Here is a 21649-nt window from a genome sequence, read left to right on the forward strand (position 1 = left end):
GAATAAATGGGGAGGTATTCCTTAATTGCGACTCGCAATTTGCGAGTCGCAATTAAGACATTTTAAGAAATCGCTAATTTTTTGTGATTTCTTCATGCATAGCATTTTGCTATTCCTTATTAGTGAATCCTTATTTTTCGCTAATAAGGAATAGCAAAATGGGTGCTTGATGCATCTGGGGGTAACTGTACACACCCCTTTGTCCCTCCATTTACACATCATCCGGTTCCAGAATACTGATGGAAAAAGAGTAGTTATTGTTAATGGCTTATACCAAGATATCTTCTCCACCCCATACTTTTTTTAACCACCGTCCAAACTTTGTAAGCAGCAATAATAACCTTGAACCGAGTGCGCTTATAGTAACTCCCGTCCACGTTAATGAACAGTCGGTTTTTGGCATCACTGCCTAGCAACATTTGATAAATGGAGGGGGATTCCGCCCTAGTTGCTGGTTCAGCACCAGTCAAAAGTATATTCATATGCGGCATCATACATGCGTAATAGTACAACGTAAAATCTGGGACAGCCCAGCCCCTTTGTTCCCTGGGTTGGACCATATACCACATTGCTCTGCGTGCTTTGCCCTGAGCCCATACAAATATGCCGCATATCGATTGGAACTGAGCAAGACTACTTCACGGGATCTCTAAAGGCACTGCCCTAAAAAAATATAATATTCTAGGCAAGATCAACATTTTAAGAACATTGCATCTTCCCACCATAGTCAAATGGAGGTATTCACAACGATCCAATTGTTTGCGAGTCTCTAATACCAGCTGCCCCCAATTAGATTCAACCAATGCCTTTAGACAAACCCGGATCCTAATCCCCAAATAAACCACTTCCTCCACTACCCGTTGGTCAACAAATGCATGTACGTTAGTACATAAGATTTGCGTCTTTGTAGAGTTCAGTTTGTAACCAGATGCCGCCCCGTGCTGTATCGCCAATTGCTCTATTTCAGGCATAGCCATTGCTGGATTTGTTGTTACTACTGCTACGTCATCAGCAGTCTGAGGCACAGGGTCAGACTGATTTGCATATAGCCATGTCTGAACTGGGGTGGCAGAGTGGGCTAAAGAACGGTGATGGATTAAACCCAGATCTTTTGACTGGGTGTGAGTGTTTGATTGATTCAGATGCTCTGTCCATCACCACCCCCTTTTGTACTGCTTTTGGCCGCCATAAGTGTGGCAGGGTATGCTCAGACGTGAGTCCCTTGCTCACTTTGCCACTGGATTCAAGCAAGCCGGGCTGAAGACGGCTGGAATGCCAGAAACCGGTCCTTGGAAGCTTGTTTCCGGTCCAGGGAAGGCATGGCTTGGCAGTTCGGGCTGGACTGTTCCCATGAGGCACAGGGTCAGACTGATTTGCATATAGCCATGTCTGAACTGGAGTGGCAGAGTGGGCTAAAGAACGGTGATGGATTAAACCCAGATCTTTTGACTGGGTGTGAGTGTTTGATTGATTCAGATGCTCTGTCCATCACCACCCCCGTTTGTACCGCTTTTGGCCGCCATAAGTGTGGCAGGGTATGCTCAGACGTGAGTCCCTTGCTCACTTTGCCACTGGATTCAAGCAAGCCGGGCTGAAGACGGCTGGAATGCCAGAAACCGGTCCTCGGAAGCTTGTTTCCGGTCCAGGGAAGGCATGGCTTGGCAGTTCGGGCTGGACTGTTCCCATGAGGCACAGGGTCAGACTGATTTGCATATAGCCATGTCTGAACTGGGGTGGCAGAGTGGGCTAAAGAACGGTGATGGATTAAACCCAGATCTTTTGACTGGGTGTGAGTGTTTGATTGATTCAGATGCTCCGTCCATCACCACCCCCTTTTGTACCACGTCATCAGCATAGGCAAGGACACGAAATGGATCTTGCTGCAATCTGACTGAAGTTATCCTGGGACTATCTTCCAACATAAAAAAGGATCAATATAAAGGGAAAACAATAAAGGGGAGCAAGGACACCCCTGTCTTGTGTCACGCGTGATTAAAAATGGTTAGGACTCAAGACCCATTATACAAATCCTAGCAACTGGCTTGCGGTAAAGTGTTTGTACTGCAGAAAGAAAATGCTGTTTGAACCCCCGTCGCCGCATCACCGCCCACAGAAACCGCCAAGAAACTCGATCAAAAGCCTTCTCAGCATCTAATAAAATAAGGCTAAACAGTTCGCGTAATCCAAAAGTGTTATCACTCTGTTGACGTGATTAGTTGTTCCCCGCTTAGGTATAAAACCATGTTGTCGAATTGATACCAGTGGTGTTACTACCTCCGCAAGTCTAGTCGCTAGGATTTTTTAATATATTTTGCCATCCACATTGAAAAGAGATATGGGGCGATATGAGGCCGGGATCTCCGGAGGCCTATCTTTTTTTGCATAGACAACGATGTTAGCCTCATCCCAACTTGCCGGGGATGAGCCCGCCTGAGCCTCTCTACATATTTCTAGCAAATCTTCCTGCATGACACCAAAAAAAGTTTTATACACCTGCAGCGGAATTTTATCCGGCCCTGCAGCCTTCCCGTTTGCTAATTCATTTATGGCCTTTTCTAATTCACCCCTAGTTATGGGTGCTTCTAGCTTCTCCGCCTCCAACTCATCTAAATTCTGCTCACAAAAACGCTGTAACAGGGGCTCAGACTTTTGCTGATCATATTCTACTCCAGAATATAACACTTCATAAAAGTCTTTAAAAACCTCTAGTTTCCCCGCCTCAGTTTCTACCCGATTCTCCCTCGAATCACAAACTGCACTAATTTTCTGAGCTGCTTCCTTAACTCTCACCTTTTGTGCCAGACAATGACCACTTGCCTCTCCATATTCATAGTTCAATTGTTGATTCACTAAATGCTTTTTAGCTGCCTCTTGACTCCAATACAGATTTACTTTGGCCTTGCACCTAGCAACTTCCGTTACAAAATATCCGATATTTACACCATCATGTATAGCCCCCATAAGCTTTTCTTCTGCATGCCTCAGTGCGTGATACAATTCCTGCAAAATACTCCTAAGTTGCTTTTGCCTATACAGGCCATAGCTAATAACTTCACCCCTAAAGGCCGCTTTAAAAGCGTCCCACACATATCCTACAGCTGCACTCCCACGGTTGATCCGAAAGAAATCTTCAATCCATTTATTCATATGATTAATTAACTTTTCATCTAATAATAATTTCCTATCAAATGAAAAGCAACGTGGCTTATAGGCTATTTGAACGCTAGCCAGAGTCAATACAAGGGGGCCATGGTCTGAAGTAACCCTTGGATACACTTGTATCTTGGCATCCTTCAAAGGATGAGCCGGAGCAAAAAAATAATCCAGCCTCACAAGTTTTTGATGCGGGCATGAGTAAAAAGTGTACCCTTGGTTTTCTCCCCTTAAAATAGCCCAGACATCGACCAGGCCATGCGCTTCAACAAGAGACTTGTATACTTTTGGCTTTCTGCCAATGTACCTATAATTCCAATTGCCAACAGAGTTAGGTGCAAGATGGATATTAAAATCACCGCAAATTATAAGTGGTTTTGGCCATAGCGCCAGCTCAACATTAAGTAGCTCTAAAACCGCTGTCTCATCAAAATTTGAGCCATAGATAGAACATATTATAAAGTTTGATGTTCCAAAAATACACTCAGCTATGGCCCATCTTCCATATTTATCAGCTAATGTCCTACCAGAGCTGACCATCTGTTTTTTTTGCCAAAATTACTACCCCCCTTGATGTAATTGATTGTTCAGTACATATCAAAACTTATATACCCCAGCTCTGCTAACACTTTTCTCTTGGCCCATGCTATATGAGCCTCCTGACGACACATTAAGTCACACTGAAGCATCTTCAGCTCACTTGCCACACGCTGCCTTTTATTAAGATGGTTTAGGCCCCTAACATTCACAGAGCCAAGTCTGATACCTTTATCCGTCATCTATGCTCCATACATTTTGTCCCTGTGCCACATTCACCTGTTGCTTAATCAAAAAAAATTACTCTTGACTTATTTTTCTTTTTCTCCCCAGACCCCTCCCACCCCTCCCCCCACCTACTCCACCCCAGCCCACACCCAAACCCGAGTGATCCCCCCCACCCAAAACGAGGCGCAAGGACCATGTCCTCAGTAATGGGGAGTGTTTGTGAGCTGCCCCCCCCATAACCCTCACCGTGGCCCACCCGTCACAAAAACACTTCATCTCTAGTGCCCACATGTTTTTTTTTTCCTCCTTTTTTCTTTATATTGCCAGCTAATTATCTAAATTAATTACAGCACCTTACACCTAGCACTTCATATTCCCAAAGAAAAGAAAAACCTGACAGCTACTATACTGTATGTACTACATCATGAATGCTATACGCCACTACATTTCGTACATATCATAATATTGCACACATATTAACAACATGCTGTAAAATAAGATACCCCCCAGAGAAAAGAACAACTGGCCTATTAACTAGTCACAAGAGATGCTCTAACTTGTTCTGTACTGTCGCTTACTCGTTTGTCATTGTCTTCAAATATTCTTGTGCGGCTAGCTCTAATGTAAAGTATTTAGTATTTCCTTTAAAGATAACTTTTAACTTCGCGGGATTTAGTAAAAAGGCCTGCCCTCCCTTATCCTGAAAAGCTGTTATTAGTTGCCATAATCTCCACCTTTGCTGTACTGTAGCAGGGCAAAAATCAGGGCGCACAAAAAATTCTCAGCCCTTTCCTGACCGACGCGTATCGGACCTTGCAAGATCGTATAATGCTTCGCACAAACAGTTGTTCAAACAAATTAGAATTGCGCGAGGCTGTACCTTTCCAGAAGACCCACCCACTCTTGTACGTATAACAAAGGGGAATCTATGTACCCGAATAACCTCCGCCTCCCAATTCCAGCCTTTTAAATCAGGGAAGGCCTCTTTAAACATTTCCACCACAAATTGTCTCACATCTTCACCCTCCAGCTTTTCGGGCACACCCAAAATACGGAGATTATTACGTCTTAATCTATTTTCCATATCTGTAATCTTCCAATCAATGTCCACTCTAGTCTTTTGTAGCTCTGTGATGGTCGACTGTTGTTTGCCCAATGAATCTTCTACCCCGGAAATACGTTCTTCTGCCTCCACGACCCTTGTAGGTATTTCAGCGAAAGATTTTACAATGCGACGGACCGGGTTTTGTAATTTACACACAGCCCCCTGTGTGCGTAAGCCTTCTGCCTTTGTCTCTTCCCTGTGGGCCGTTATAATTTCATAAATTGTGTTTAGCGTTTCTCACCAGCGGCCTCACCAGGGTTACCAACAGCAGATTTTGACTGGGCAGAGTATATACCAGGTGTACTGTCCAAGATAGGCTGGACCAGAGGTATCCTCATATCATGTTCCCCATGTTCTTGTATTTTCTTCACAGTCGCTTGGTTTGCAGATTGCTCCAGAGAGGAATCATCCTCACCTAAGTGTGAGTCTATCTCATCCCCCCGGCCCCCGGCTACACTCAGGCTGTCATTGCAATTCTCATCGTTATCATTCTCTGAAACATTTCCAGAGACAGTCGAGTGGTCCGACATGGAGTAAAATTTTCCACCAGACCCAGCAGAATCTGCATCGCTCATCTTTTCCTGTACACTGGGGCCATTGTTGCCCATATCCAGCCCTTCTAAGACAACAGTATCCACATTGTCTGCAATTGATGACCCCTCCATATTACTTGATATAGTACTAGCAGCAGCAGCGTCCTCCATAGCAACTTCGCTTGATACCATCAACGAACCAGGGGCTCTCTTACCCTCCAAACCATTAAGTGTCTCTGCTTGATTCAAGGATGGACTTACTTGATTAACTTGGGCTAGGACCCCCACCTTGCCACTAGGTGCCACTTTTTTATGGAAGATAGCAGGCACTACACAGTCTTTTTTGGAGATATCTTGTTGCCCATTTCTTGGTGATCGGAGAGATCCATTCTCTGGACCCGCAGCGCCAGGGTCGCTACCCCCAGCTATATCCGCCAAACCCACAGCCACAGACTGTACCACAGATCCCCACATATTCTCTCCCTCACTTCGAGCCGGTGTCCCTTTGGCACCATCTTTTAGATTTGGGGTGGCCTTAGGAGTACCCGCCCCACTGGTCAAGTCCACCGGGGGACAGAGGTCGAGGATGAACTATTTGCCGCAGCACCGCGGGTTTTAGCCCCTCTACCTTTAGGAGCCATTTCCCAGCTCCATCCCTGATTCCAATCAAGTCAGTATCCAGGTTTGAAATCCAAAAAAAGCCTGAAAATCGGCCCAAGGATCAGCCGGGATTCAGCCCTCCACTCAGCTCCACACGCTTTCCGCTCCGCTCCACTCCACACTTTTCCGGTACTCACTCCGCGGCTCTGCCTCCAAGTCTCTGCTGAGCCAGCGAAGCCGCCGAAGACGCTGTTTTCCACCGACGCTGAGGAGCCTCTCCGCTCAAGACTCTCACCAAAACTTATTCCGCACAGAAAGCACCTCAAATGTCAGCCACCATGAATCATGACACGGCAACAGCCAGCAACCGCTCCTGGACGGGCGAAATCGGCCACAGGTGAGAGGTTACAACGGGGTAGTCCACAGCCTACTCACACAGCCACTGCAGCGGCCGCCATCTTGCCTCGTGGAATTTTCTTGTTTATCTATGAGAAATGAAGATTCTTTTTTTAAAACGCATATCACCTCGATGAATGAGGTGAGAGTTACCCCTGCATAGCATCAAATGAATCTCTTTTTTTATTTTATCTGTGTCAGAGGGATCTTGACATCTTACAGGATTAAGTCAACTCATCACTTTCTATAATTAACAATAGATAAACCAGAGAAAAGGTCAAGAAAAAAACACACACAAAAAAAGACACCTGTGCCAAAGAGAGAGACGAAAATAGGTATTCGCAATGCTAATAACAGTACCATACTCAAGCCTTTGTATTATGGATAACTTACATCCATTGATGTTTGGACCATATCTTAATCACTTTCATAAATCGCATGGGTCCATGTGCCTTAGCTATTGCCATTTCACACTCATACGTTTGTCGGAATACTGACCAAAATTCAGCAACTCTAGGTGGTATTACCTCCACCCATGCCCTCGCAATGCATAAATGCGCACTAGCTGTGATGATTGATGTCAGAGATTTAAGACTGTGATTGTCCCCACTCTGTACACCAATTAATATCGCTTTGTTATTTAAGCTAAAGTTCAGCCCCATCTGTGTGGATAGCAATCGGAATATACTATCCCAAAATTCTTTAAAGGTTGGACATCCAATTAACATATGTACCATGTCTGCGGCATAGAGATTACATTGTGGGCAATGTACACGTGGTGAATTCGTAGAGGGTGTCCATTTGGAAATACGTTCCGGTGTATAATAAAGCATATATATATCGTTTTAAATTGTTGCAGTTTGAGGTTCCCAGAAACTATTGCTTGATCGAGTGTTTCCCGTGCCTTTTGTAATTCTAATCCTGTTATTGTAGTTGCTAATCGCAGGCTCCATTTTGTCACTATCAGTGCGCTATCATCTTCGCCATGCGACATAAGCTCCCGATAAAATGTACCTATGCCACATTTTGAATATTGATAGAGTAATGTATAAACCCCGGAAATCTCCTGGTAGTTATTTAATTCGTATTTGTGAATAAGATAGTCCCTGACCTGAAGATATTTAAAAAGGGATTTTTGAGGTAGACCAAATGTTTCCTGTAATGCAGCAAAGGATCGTACACCCTGACTATCATATGAATGGCCCAGCTTTTGTAGCCCTTTATCTCCCCAGACTCGCTCCACATTGTCATGAAAGATATTCGAGAGAATTGGATCACCCCACAATAGAGTAATTGCGTGAATGAAAAGAAATGCAATTGCAAAGAAAACTTAATACATATTTCACGCCAGACTTGATCCACATCTCGAATCACCTTAAATCTTACCATTTTGAAATAATTAGGATCTGTAAGCTTATGCATTGCATATCTGATATCTGGTCCTAATGCTAATTGATAACCAGCTGGGCACTCCCTCAAGTTATCCCCATTCAATAAGCCCTGAATTCGGCCAAATAATGCAGCCCAAAAATAAAGTTTAAAATCCTGCAGTTTGAGTCCACCCTGCTCATATGGCAATTTCAAATACCTAATGGCCCGTCTGGCTTTCCTGTAACCCCATAAAAAATCCCTATAGCTCCTTCATGTCACCCCAAAAAACACATCTGGTACCCACAATGGTATGGAGCAAAACATATTAAGAAACTTGGGTAGAATATTCATTTTTATGATATTACATCTACCCCATATACTCAGAGGAAGTCGGTGCCATTGCCGTAGCTTGGCACTGATTAACTTTAGTAGTGGCTCGTAATTGAGGGTGACTATACTTTCCACTCTGCTGCTAAAGCGAACCTCCAAGTAGGTGGCAGTATCAGTAACTCCCATAACTGCCGTAGATGGAGTAGACATTTCATAGATCAGGATTGTTTGCATTTTCCATAGATTTAACTTGTATCCGGATTACACCCCAAATGCTTCTGCCTCCTTAGAGCTACAGTTCGTCGCAGTACATGGGTTGGTGGCATATAGAGCAAAATCATCTACACATATTAGTTATTATAAACTCGACCCCATGCAGCATTAATGGCTGTATGTCCTTGTTCAGTAGCAAATCTTTAATATATGGTTCAATGTAGAGAGCAAACAATAACGGGGATAACGGACATCCCTGTTGCGTCCCCCTAAATATGGAAAATAAAGAGGAGACTTTACCATCTGAGACAATTTTGACCCTTGGCTTGGTATATAACTTCTGCAATAGGGCTATATACTGGTCACCAATGCTGAACGCTCCCATGGTCACCAAGAGTGCCTCCCAGGTGACTCTATCGAAGGCCTTCCATGTGTCTTGCATTATCATTCCTATTCGTTCTTGTATTTTACCAGCAACATCAAAGGAAGAGATGGCAGTATTGAAATGCACCATTGTGTCTCTTCCAGGCACAAACCCATTTTGTTGTTTAGAGACAACTCATGCATAAAAGTGGCCAGACAAATTTTTGAAAATATCTTTGCATCTGCGTTTATCAAGGAAATTGGACGGTAGGACCCTCTGTCTTCCGGTGATTTACCCTTCTTAAGAAAAAACTGCTATATTCATCACTCCCCGTGATACTGGAGCTTCCCCACCACTGTATATGTAGTTTGTCAGTTCCAGGGATTCAGGGGCTAGAATAGCTATGAATACTTCATACAGTTCCAGGGGGATACTATCATCCCCAGCAGCTTTCCCTGATGCTGTTACTCACTGCTGCCTCCACTTCGCCTATCTCCACCTTTGCAGCTAGTACGTAAGAGTGTATGCAATTTAACCGGGGATCTGGCTCTCGGCCAAATAGTTGGCTATAACCTGACCTTCGATAATACCTGGTTTGCTATAAATCCTTTGATAGAAAGTGGCAAATTGATCAGCGATGAGCTGCAGACACTTATGTACGACTTCATTGTCTCCTGTGTTGCATTGAATGATATTCGGCGCCTTTTTATCTGCTATCTGATGGGCAAATACGCGTCCTATTTTCTCGTCATACTCATACTGGTAGACTCTATTCTTATGATATTTAGCCACAACTTTCTCAGTGAACCCACGATTAGCCATTTGATGCCGCTCCCTTAATACTGCGCACTCCTGATTTTCCCTAGCACCGGTGCTACATTTGGCTGCCTAGTGCCAACACAGGCATGCTTACACCATAGTGCAAGGGTACCTGCATTGACGGAATTGTTGTTTATATGCAGTAAGGTGTGCCTTCCTGCACATAAACAATCACTTTTGGTGATTTGTAACTCCTATGTGTGCTGCATTGTGCAGCACACATAGAAGTTGCAAATCATCATTTGTGTAGTGATTGTTCATGTGCAGGAGGGACACCATCCTGCACTTAAACAAACATTCATGGCGATTTGATGTTTTATGTAAACTGCACAATCCAGCACATATAAAAACTTTTTTGTGGCCTTCCTGTGGCCCCCTTTGTGTGAAGTATTATTCCAGGAACATCTGAATCACATCAGAGTTTCATGTTCACATGTCAGGATATCTCATGAGCTTAAACAAGACAAGTCGGTCACCATGTTCATTACATTTTTGTTCTTACTCTAGAGAATCAGTTTCGCGTCAGGATGAAAAATATCTTAAAGGGAGACCTGAATACATTTTTTAAGGCTTTGAGTTGACCTTCCTGGGTCGTGCAGAGCAAAGTTAAAGCATTCCTTAAAAACTGTGCAGGCAAGCAGTGGCAACTTAGCCTCAGACCAACAGGAAATGTGTCATACTGCCCAAAAAACGTTGTCTTTCTTGAATCAACTGTGATGTTTCCTGGTTTCCTAGAAAGTTGAAAACTGTGATTTTAAGTGAAAACTGCTATCCTCTTTGACCCCAATAGTAGGTCTAATAGGATATCAACTTCAACTTAATATAATTGATTTTCAGATTCCTCTGCGTGGAAAATAGAAGTACTTAGCCTTTACTTTTGAGAGCCGTCCAGCTAGGAACCAGCAAAGTAATAAATAATATCAGGCCATGTCGCATTTAGGTAGCTGCAAAGGTGATCCGAGGTCTTATATCTTTTCTTATATCGTATCTGTTCTTACTTTTACAATATCTATATTTTGATTGTACACAGGGAAAGATGCCAAGGCTTCCTGGATCACATCTGATGCCCTAACCTTTCTGGACCGCTTCATGCTTCAGGCTCCGATATCCACTTTGTCGACTGTAGCAAGTATGGAAAAGAGCTCAGTGAGTATCATTTAAATACATATACGTGTAGATCAGATGGGAGGACAAGATGTCACCATGCCACTGGAAAGCCTTATTTCCAACGTGGAATTTTCTTTTAGAAATACTTGTTTTTCTAATAACTATATTATCCAATTCCACCAATTGGATTAAATGTTCAAATTAAATATGGTGCTGCAGTGATAGTATATGTAAGCAGGTAAACAAACAAACATTCTGCTAGAAGATCAGTAGAGTATGAGCAGAAAAAATAAGGTTTATGAGAATGTCGGAACCAGAAAGATAAGTAGGGAACTCGAATATTAAAGGCTGGAGGGAGACAAGCATCGTTAGACGCAGAACAGGGGTTTAAGACCTTGGAAGGAGTTTTTCCAATGCAGGGTATGAAAAAACACAATATAGCGAAGTTTAGGATAGAATTAAAAATTGTATACAAAGGTGAAAAATGGTGAGAGTAGAGCAGTAGTAAAGGAAACATGAGATTTGTGTTGTATGCCCGAGGGGGATCATTAAGAATTCGGATGTTTGTTGCTATCTTGAGAGGAGAGGCGAGCAGAGCCAAACACGTTCTGATGTGGGCAAGTTTGCAATGAGATGGGTAAATAGACAATAATTGCAATGGACCATGGTTGAGGTTGGACAGGGCATGATGCTGTTTGGTAAATGTGACCATATTTTTAAGTATATGTTGATGGGTGTCCAGGATTACTTTAGACCTGACCCTGGGAGTGTATGGATTAAGAGACGTAGGGCCTCATTACGACGGCAGTCGGAAAACCTCTGCCCGACAGTCAGAATTTCCTAGACCGCATCGGAACCCTTCTGAATGACTGGGTCGCTTTATAATCTGCCTGAACGATTACGATGTTCGGAAAGTAAAACCACTATTCCAAATCAGTTCCGACTATCTCTTGGAGTATTTGTGTCTGTCGGAACCGCATTGTGCACCTCTACGAACAGCGTTTCCGACCGACTGATTACGATGTCAATTTCCAACAGCCTTTCCTAGTTGGCCTGTCCAACTTGTAGAGGCTGTCGGAAAGTGATTTTGGGGGCCCCTAGCAGGCCCATTTCATCCTGTGTACCCTGGTTGAGGGCCAAGGGGGTAGCTAAGGGACCCCCTGTAAATCCCTGCACTGTGAGTCAGGCACAATGTGGTGTCCGGGACAGGGTGCAGGGTTTTCGGCACACACCCCATTTTCTCATAACAGCCTGTGTTGTCAGGTGGAACATGGGCTCCCATAGGGAACAATGGTACTCTGACAGAACGGTGTTCAGTTAACTCATAATTGGTAGGGTGGAACCGCAGACCATGAGTCAGTTGGATCCTGAATCCGAGACGTTGTCGGGCAGAAAGGTTCTGCTCGATATCGTAATGAGCCCCTAAGTGTGAGGGAATGTAGAATCAGGTGACTGTAGACTGCTTTGACCAGACATGATGGTGGATGTCTTGCAACAGCATGATCAGGTGGATGAATGGACAACTACTTCTATTACTAGCTTGGAAAATTGGGGGATTATCACAGCTCAACAGCAGTATTCCTAATATTGAGAAAGAAAACACCCTTGAGGAAACCCTCAGAAGTGAAAAACATGTCTAATGCCAAAATTGTTTTAAACCACAAAGCTAGTCAAAGTGCAACTTTGCTAAACAAAGGACCAGCGCAGCTCTGTCTGTGTATACAAAGCTACATTGCTTTATTTTTCACCTCCTTTTATGCAATTGCAATAAGGGAGTAAATAAAGGATATCACATGTGATCAAACAGAAACTCAAGCAGGTGCCTAGTTCATCTTCTAAGAAGAATGTGAAAAGTCCTTGAGAAGGACATGTAGTAGGGTTTGCTAAAAAGCTGACCTAGCTAAATGCATGCCTTCTCACTTGTCTACACCAGATTCGAAACAAGGCTATGTTTACTTGAACCGCCGATTAAATATATGGGGTTGATTCACAAAGGTAACTTGCACGTTTGAGTAATTTACAGTACTTTTATTGCTTTCAGTATTCACAAACTCAAGTGTAAATTTACTATAAAAGTGTAAGTTACATGTCTCCACTACCCTGAGTACAGCAGTTGGCTTACTCTTGTGTGGGTGGGTGATGTCCCTATCTATTCCCCTTTGGAGTAAGTCAGCCCCCTTACCCACCCACTCTCTACAATCCCACCTACATTTACTACTAAAGCATTTACTTATTTGTGCAGACACTCCTGAGTCGAGGCATAAACTCTGCAAATAGTTTGTGCACAGCATTTTGTAGTATGTTTTCCAGTACTACAAAAAGTACTACAAAGTGCAGTTTGTAAATCAGGCGCATCGTCTACAGCAGCAAAATACAAATGGTAGTAAGTTCAAAATGTGTGTTAATGGGCAAAAATGGAAATGTTTTGGTAGTGTTTTAAGCAGATATGTATATGATTACTCATATGTTATTATAAGTTGATATAACATGTTTTATCCATATTTATGAATTAAGATCTTATGGCCATGAGTGAGAGGCTGTTTAATATTTTTATAAAATACTCTACCATGGATATTACAAAATATCAAAACATTTTGTTCACTGTCCTTTAAATTATTCTCAATTTGATAGCAGAACTGTGAATTAGGTTATGATCATCCAGAGTAATAAGGCTGCACTTCTTAAAGTTCAGATTTACACCTCTCTGCTGCACTCTTTGATTTTAATTATGTAATTTTATGGAATACTTATTTATTTGCCTTTATTTATTTATTTTATTTTATTTTATGTTCTTCTATAGCGCAGGAATCGACCCTGAAGGGTGTCTCCGCGCTTATGATCTTCCAAGATGCCAGATCGAAATCATAGTCATAGTCATAGAGTGCCTTAGATCTTACACAGCCAGAAACAGATGAGTCTTCAGGGATTTCTTGAAGGCATAAAAGTTAGTGGTTTGTCTTAAAATGAGGGGCAGACTGTTCCACAGAGTAGGGCCCTTACAGGACAGGGCACGACCCCCTTGTCTTGCCTTCTTAATACGAGGGACCTGCAGCAATAATTGGTTGCTGGAGCGCAATGAACGGGTCGGAATATACAGCCGAAACAATTCAGCCAGATATTTAGGGCCAGATCCATGAAGACATCTGTGGATTACACAACACACTTTAAACTCAGTTCGCTGGCGGATGGGCAGCCAATGGAGTTTATGCAGAAGGGGGCGTGAAGAGGACCTGGGGGGAGCATCAAGAATTAATCTGGCCGCAGTATTCTGGACCACCGCCTTATAATTTAGTTGCAGGCTGCTAGGTTTGCAGGTATCTAGGGTAGAACGTAAAGTATATAATTAATTGACAATTTAGTAATAACTTTTTATTAATTATTTATTGAGTTTGTAATCATGTAAAATATTGAATACTGATATATTTTACTGATATTTTAGTTGTGATAATCTGACTTGTAAGGGTATATGGCAGCAAGTTAATTAAGTAATATTTTATAATAATTTGGAATTTAGCTATTTAATTTTACATATTAAAATTATGGAATATGTGTTTATTTTAATAATATTTTAGTTGGGGGCTGCGAGGTTTGTAGTGTTCTAGGCTGGGTAATTAATTAATAAATAATTTGTTTACTAATTATTAATTGATTTAAAATATGTTAACTATGGAATACTTATTCTGTAAATGAAATTTTAGCTGGGGGCTGCTAGATTTGCAGGGGTATAGGGTGGGTAGTTAATGAATTAATAGTTGAATAATAACTATTTATTGACTGATAATTATTTTATTGAATAGTAATTATGTAAATTAGTCAATAGTTTTTTGTTTTTATTTACATGTATATGAATTTTATGTTAATTAATACATTTGATATAAAGAGTTTAATATTATTTCTACATTTATTGTGTTACTTATATATGAAATGTGTTTAAAGGTTAGTAAACCTCTTAGTGTAAAACTCCACCTTGCCTATCTTTCCTTTAGGGGAGATCCACACATATCTAACTTTACCACTAAGGGGCTGATTACAATCTCGAAAGAAGCAATTCAGATTCGGAAGCTATGTTTCCGACTGAATCGTCCCCCGAACCACCAAGTACAATGCGAAGATCTCATTCAAGCAGACTGAATCAGTTCTGAACCCGTTCCTGTCGTGTGACTCGTTCGCAGCTGAATCGTGCCACGCAATGGAGCCGACATCTGAATGAGCAAGTACGATGCACAATTCCGACTTGGTTTTGCCAGGACAAATTTTGCGGGGCCATGGCAGGCCCCCCTTCACCCGGCGCCCTCCAAATCAGTAGCAGGGGGGTACCCATGGGTCCCCCCTTTCCATGCATCCACAATGTGATGGGCAACATGGGGTGCCTGCCACAGGGGACATGCTTTTCTCCACCCACCCATTTTTTGCAATGGGAGCCTGTGAAAGCGTTTTGTAAAGGGGCTCCCATTAAGTTCAAGGGGCGTCGGAGCGAACCAACTCCGTCATTATACGGACACATCAGAATCGGTCGCACGGACTCCCGGAGCACGAGTTATTCAGAAAGCTCGACAGTTCCGAGTCGTTTGGAAGGCTTTCTGTCTGAGATAGTAATCAGGCCCTAAGTTGTACATATGGGAGGGGCCAGGAGAGTGGATGGAAAATGGGGCATCCTTACTGCTAAATTGGAGGGTTTTAGGGAGGAGTGAGGGGGGTTAGGGTGGGTTGGGGAGGGGTTTAGGGAAATACATACATAGCAAAAATTTGGAGGACCAAAGACCTGAAAAGGTAGGCAAAAACTCACTAATCTTTCTCTTACGATTTGATTTTCCAAAGACACCTAGTGTATTTGAATTGTAGTACCTGACATGTAAGTGCTATAAAAGTATTTAGGGTCTTTTGGCAGATGCAGAAAGTGCTAGAATTGTGTGGTTTGTGTCACCGTGCATCATCTTAAGGAAGGCCATCATGTTCCTATATATTTATAAAGACATACTGTTATATCAATGAACTTATTCAGAATGGACATTCGTTTTATTGCATAATTACGCTGAGTTCCAGACCTACCGCCACTACTTTAAATAAACCTTGACCTCTCAATGTAGATACTTTTGGAGAAGCAAGTGTACAAGAGCAGTAGCTTGCTTATTCTGTTGCAGATCAATAATACTTAAGGTCCTATGACACTCCTGTTAGAAGACAATAGTCATCATTGTGACGGCCGAGTAAACATCAACTGACAGTCCGCAAAGGCATCACATTGAGTCACATGGATTAGCTCTGCATAGGTTTCCATCTGTCAAGGGAAAGAGTACTCAGCCTTTGTCCATGACCCTTTTTTTCTTAGTTTTCCTTGCAGGGGAGTGGTGATCAGATGCTTGTTGTAGATTTGAGAGCAGAAGTGACTTGAAAAGTAATATTTACTCAAGGCTCCCTGCCCTCCCCTATGATATCATAAGCAGAATCTTCCATTCAGAGCTGTCTCCAACCTTCACACTGCGCATTACACATTAAAAAGTGTGAATATATGCCTCTGACAGACCTTCCCCACATTTATCGCTCCCTTAGATTTAGCTTAGTCCTTTGCTTTTATAACTTTTTAAGTGCTGGGTTATTTGATCATGCTTTCCTTAATAATTCAATCAATCAATCAGGATTGGTAAAGCGCAAATACTCACCAGCGAGGGTCTCAAGGCACTAGGGGGGCAGCTCCATTAAGTGCTGGGGTAAACCGAAGAGCCAGGTCTTGAGGTGCTTCCTGAACTGGGACCGTGTGGGGGCTTGCCAGAGGTGGAGGTTGTTCCAGGTCTTGGCTGGAAGGTAGGAGAAAGATGTTCCTCCCGTTTTGGTCTTGCAGATGCGTGGAATAGTGGCCAGAGAGAGGTCTGCTGAATGGAGGTGTCTTTTGCATGTGTGGAAGGAGAGGCGGATGTTCAGGTTTGTTGGTCCGGTGTTGTGGAGGGCCAGGACCTAACATTTTCTGACAACCCAATTGTGATCCAATTGACTTGTGACAAGTTTCTTGTGACACTATGCCACTTGCTGCATCCTTTCCTGTGGGATATTCTAAAGGATCGGATTTGGCTAAACCGTCCCTCTGAATTTCCAGTCTTGCATAGTTCCACCTCTCATACAGCATGAATACCAGGGAATAGCTGGATCACAGAAGGAGTAACACACAATGTGAGTTTATAAACCTGTTTGGCATTACAAATGCCAATAAAGAAACATGTGAGTACATGCCTGTTTGGCCTAAAGTGAAAATACAGGTAACTCTTGCATGCATGGCCAGTTTGTGGGCGCACATTGCCTCATTGTAGTGCACAGAGACATTACATTGCCACACACAGAGGAAATAAATTAGAGGAAACATTGCTTTCTCCAACGCAATAGCTACGCATCCGCACTGCCAACACCAGGTTCAACTCGCTATACGGTAGTCGGATGACTGCCAGAGTGGTGTTCTACTGGCGGATGTGGACACTGTTCTTGGGTGGTTGGACAGCCAAACATGTAATTAGGCCCTTAGGGCCAGATGTAGGTAGCCAAATACCGGTCGGTAACGGCCGAATTCGGCCGTTACCGACCGGTATTTGGCTTTTGAGATGTAGGTGCCCGAAAACAGGCCATTTCGGTAATTTTACCGAATCTGTAAATATACCGGTCGGTAAATTTACCGACCGGTATTTTTACAGAATCGGTAAAATCGAGATGTAGGTGGGACTCTTCTGAGTCCCACAAGCCCTACAAAATCGGTATTTTACCATCAAATACAAGTTGATGGTAAAATACCGATTCAGGTGTGCATGCACATGTGTGCATGCACACCTGTGCCATATGACAGGCAGACCTGCCCTTAGGGCAGGTATGCCTGCCACATGGCACCTGAACCCGTTTTGGGGGTGCTAGAGGGTGTCAAAGTGACACCCCCTGCACCCTTGTGAAATTCGGTATTTACCGACTCGGTAAATACCGACCGGTAAATGCCCAATCATTCCTATGGGCTTCAAAGCCCATAAGAATGAATGGAAATTGTTAATAGGGGGGGTTTTACCCATTAGAAGGTACGGGGACCTGGGTAGTTAAGTCAATAAAGAGAGGGGGTCCCAGTAGCCATGGAACGTAAAAACACACAAATGTAAAATAATCAAGGAAACATACATTGAAACCACATTGTTTACTTCACAATGGGAATGCTTAACGAATATGCAAGGATAAACAAATACAATAATAGAACACTCGTTTCGGTGGTGCCCCAAGGAGGGAGAGGGGATAGGACGGTGTAGTGAAAGTGAGGAATTGGTGAGGAAAGAAGTGGCGATTCAGTAGTGACAGTAAAATCAACAATTGTCAATCGTTTGACAAAGTTACACACTATGTACAAAAAAACATTTAAGACACAAAATGTTCATGAGCAAATTCGACAAAGTCATCCTCCAGGTTATCCAATAAATGTAGACAGTGGGGATTGGAGATGACACACGGAAGTGGATGTCGACGTTTCGACCCTCAGAGATGCAGATATCAATGGTTATCTTGCTGGGGGGTCTTCATCAGGACTGGGGGACACATAACCGTTAATGCACCAACCGTGGTGAGGTGGTGCCGGATAGAGCTTGGGGTTGAGGATGTCTTCAGGGTGCAATTCTAACCCGCTGTCGTACGTGAGACGAATCCGACAAGGATAAAAGGATGAGGCAGTCAGATAACTCAACAGTGGCTGTCGGACTTAGAATTAATCCGTCTCCGTTTGCAATGTGAAGTCACAGAGGCGCGGAGTACCGGGGTCAGTCCGGTAGGGGAGCTCGCACGAGGCGGTCTCCGGGCTTAGAATGAATCAGTCTTCAGACGCGAGCCCGCGATCGTAGACTGATTCATTCTAAGCCCGGAGACCGCCTCGTGCGAGCTCCCCTACCGGACTGACCGGTAAACAATGTGGTTTCAATGTATGTTTCCTTGATTATTTTACATTTGTGTGTTTTTACGTTCCATGGCTACTGGGACCCCCTCTCTTTATTGACATAAGAATGAATGGGCATTTACCGGTCGGTATTTACCGAATCGGTAAATACCGAATTTTACCGATTCGGTAAATGCACATCTGTATTTACCTACATCTCGGTACTTATATTTTACCACTTCTTAAATACCGAATCGGTATGATTCGGTATTTAAGAGGTGGTAAAATAAATTTACCTACATCTGGCCCTCAATCTTTTCCTTGAGTTTAAAGACTGCCTTTGAGTGAGGCAAGATCCATGGCTGAAGTCGGTTAGGCTTCCTCACAGTTACTAAGTCATCATCAAGCTTCCAATGAAGCTGCTAGTTTAGTGCCGAAATCATGCAGAATAAAATTGAATTTTGCAGCCACTTAGGTTGCTTTCCCACTTGAATAGATTGCCACTTCAACCTGTTCGAGCATTCTACCTTCTGACTCAGTCACTATTTCGGTTCTCAAAATCCATCAATGGGGCAAGACTTGATGCTGTAGCCAGGCAAAGTCCCTTGAGGCTGGATAACTTTGCGATTTAGTGCAGCAGAATCAGTTTTTAACATAGTATTAAACTTAGAGTGGGGAGGACTTGTTATATTTGCCTGCCTTTGTGGCCCGCCCATGGAAAGTCTTTGCACTTTGCCCCGGTCTCTGGATTTAGAAAAATATTTCTAAATCCCATATTTCTCCAACTCCTGATAAAGTTATTTTTGGTCACTTCTGCAGCCCGCTTGAGTTTATGGCAGGCTTCTGCCAGATAAGCATGGGCGGATTTTGCGGATTCGCAATCCGCGAATTTGCGTATTTGCGTATTTGCGGATTGCGAAAATACGCAAAATCCGCGAATTCTCGCGGATTTGCGGATTTTTTTGGGGGGTGTGTTCGCACGGGTTTCTGCAAGTTCGCGAGGGTTTTGTACAATTTCGCAAATTGCGAACTTACTTGTCGGGTCGCCAGTTTTGCGAACTTGTTGTTTCTACGTGCCCAGCCTGTTTGCAAGGCTTTCTTCATCACTGCCACCCTCTGTCACCACTGGCACTCTCTTTGGTCACCCATGCCACCCTCTGGCTCACCCATGTCACCCTCTGTGTCATCACAGCACCCTCTGGTTCACCAGTGTACATTATTGGGGCAAAGCAAAGCACTGCCATCCTCTGTCAACACTGGCACTCTGGTTCACCCATGCCACCCTCTGGCTGGCACACCCATGCCACCCTCGGTGTCATCACAGCACCCTCTGATTGACTAGTGAGTGTACATTATTGTGGCAAAGCCAAGCACACCTGCACTAAGTTTTGCAAACAACACCACCTGCCCTGCCCCAACTGACATTAATGAAGGATGGCACCTGCTTGTCTGCTCCCTTTCCTTTTTGTTGCAATAACAGGATGCAATGGCATACTTGTAACTATTCTGTGACTGTCAGAGCAGGGTCACACAATAGTTGCAAGTAGGCAACCGGATTCTGGAGGGCCCCTTCAGGAAGCACTACAGGTAAATGGTTACAAATGATGAGCTCGAACTTTTGCACCTGCTCGTTGGTTTTGCTTTTGCAAAACTGGTTTTTAGGTAATTTCGCCCTATTCGCGAGGCGCGGCGTCGTGCGAACTCGACCGTGGAAGCCGCGAACTCGTGCGAGTTACCCCAAGGTTGAGTATGGGCGTCGCCATTTTGTTTGCGTGACGTATTTCCGTTTCCGCCCGCTATGTGTAATCTCGCGCAATGAGCGCCTTGCGAATGCAAGTTCGCACGAGTTCGCGAGAGAAATCGCGTGCGAACTTACTTACGCGCACGTGATCGGGCCGCCATCTTGTTTTTCATTCATTCCTATGTGTCTGGGTATGGTGTTTCTATCCTCTGTATATCTCTGCCATCCTTTGCTTGTTTTAATATTTTTTTGATCTATTTAACTTATTTTCTATCCCTCTATTTTTCTAGATCTATATTTTTGTGTTTTAGGCTACTTTTGTTTACTTTTCAACTACTTTTTTAAACTTTTATTTCCTTCTTCCCTACTCTTATTCTTTTTCATTTTGTCTCTTCTTTACTGCTAACACCTGCCCAGAACATGGTCAAGACAGCTGTCAAGCTGCCCAAGACGGGCACCGCAGCCCGTGCCCGGCTCCCGTGTGGTCGCTTGAGGGCGGAAATGGTGGTGCCCCGGGAGATCTTCAGCCCTGAGGAGGTGGGCGCACTTGTTTTTTATGTGCAGCGCCGTCTCCCCAGGACCATTGCGGCAGGCGGCAGGATCGCTGCTGGTTACACCAACAGCCAGGAGCGTCGGAAGCGGTGGGGGCAGGTGTGCCGGGCCCTTTTTAAGATCACGGGGGTCCAGCGCACCTACAATCAAGTCACCCACCGCTGGACCGATATCCTGGACCGAGAGCGTGACCTGCTAGATGTGCTGGGAGTGGAGGTCCCCGGGCTTGGTGAGTAGTAGTAGCAATTTTTTCATCACTCACTACTCTGTTTTTTCTCCTGCTCTGTGTGACTGTGTTATATTGCAAATGTTTGCTTTAATTTTTTTACAAAGAGCAATAATGCTGCTGATTACATTGATAAGAGAGGTAAATTAATATTTCAAAATCTTCTGTGCATTTCAGGTGCACTGTTCTCCTTCTCTGTGGCGGTGCCACTGCTTATTTGTTTTCTATTTTGTGTTCATTTAATTGGGCTGAGTAATGTATGAGTGTATTTTACAGAACTGCGTAATGCTAGACACAAAGGGGCAGATTTACAAGCCCCTTGTTCCACGTTTACGCTGCCTTACCTGACGCACAGCGACGTAAACGTGGCGCATCCCTGCGAGTCATGTACAATGTGATCCATCTAAGGAGATGCGCCACGTGAAGGCCTGGGCCTGCGCCACAATGGGTGCGTTCCCACGCAAGGGGGGGGGGGGTGGCGGTCAGGCAGCT

At 43.7% G+C, this 21649-nt stretch overlaps 1 protein-coding gene across 1 annotated transcript in view; it reads left to right on the top strand.

Annotated features, from left to right (window-relative positions):
* LOC144824244 (uncharacterized) overlaps positions 1–21649 on the top strand; it is a 154817-nt gene that overhangs the window by 69093 nt on the left and 64075 nt on the right. The window contains exon 3 of the mRNA XM_078683387.1: positions 10680–10795. Coding sequence (XP_078539513.1) covers positions 10680–10795 — 116 coding nt within the window. The remainder of the gene's footprint in view (positions 1–10679; positions 10796–21649) is intronic.

The sequence above is a fragment of the Lissotriton helveticus genome, chromosome 3_1 (genome assembly GCF_964261635.1).
Source record: "Lissotriton helveticus chromosome 3_1, aLisHel1.1, whole genome shotgun sequence".
In the NCBI taxonomy this organism is placed as follows: domain Eukaryota; kingdom Metazoa; phylum Chordata; class Amphibia; order Caudata; family Salamandridae; genus Lissotriton; species Lissotriton helveticus.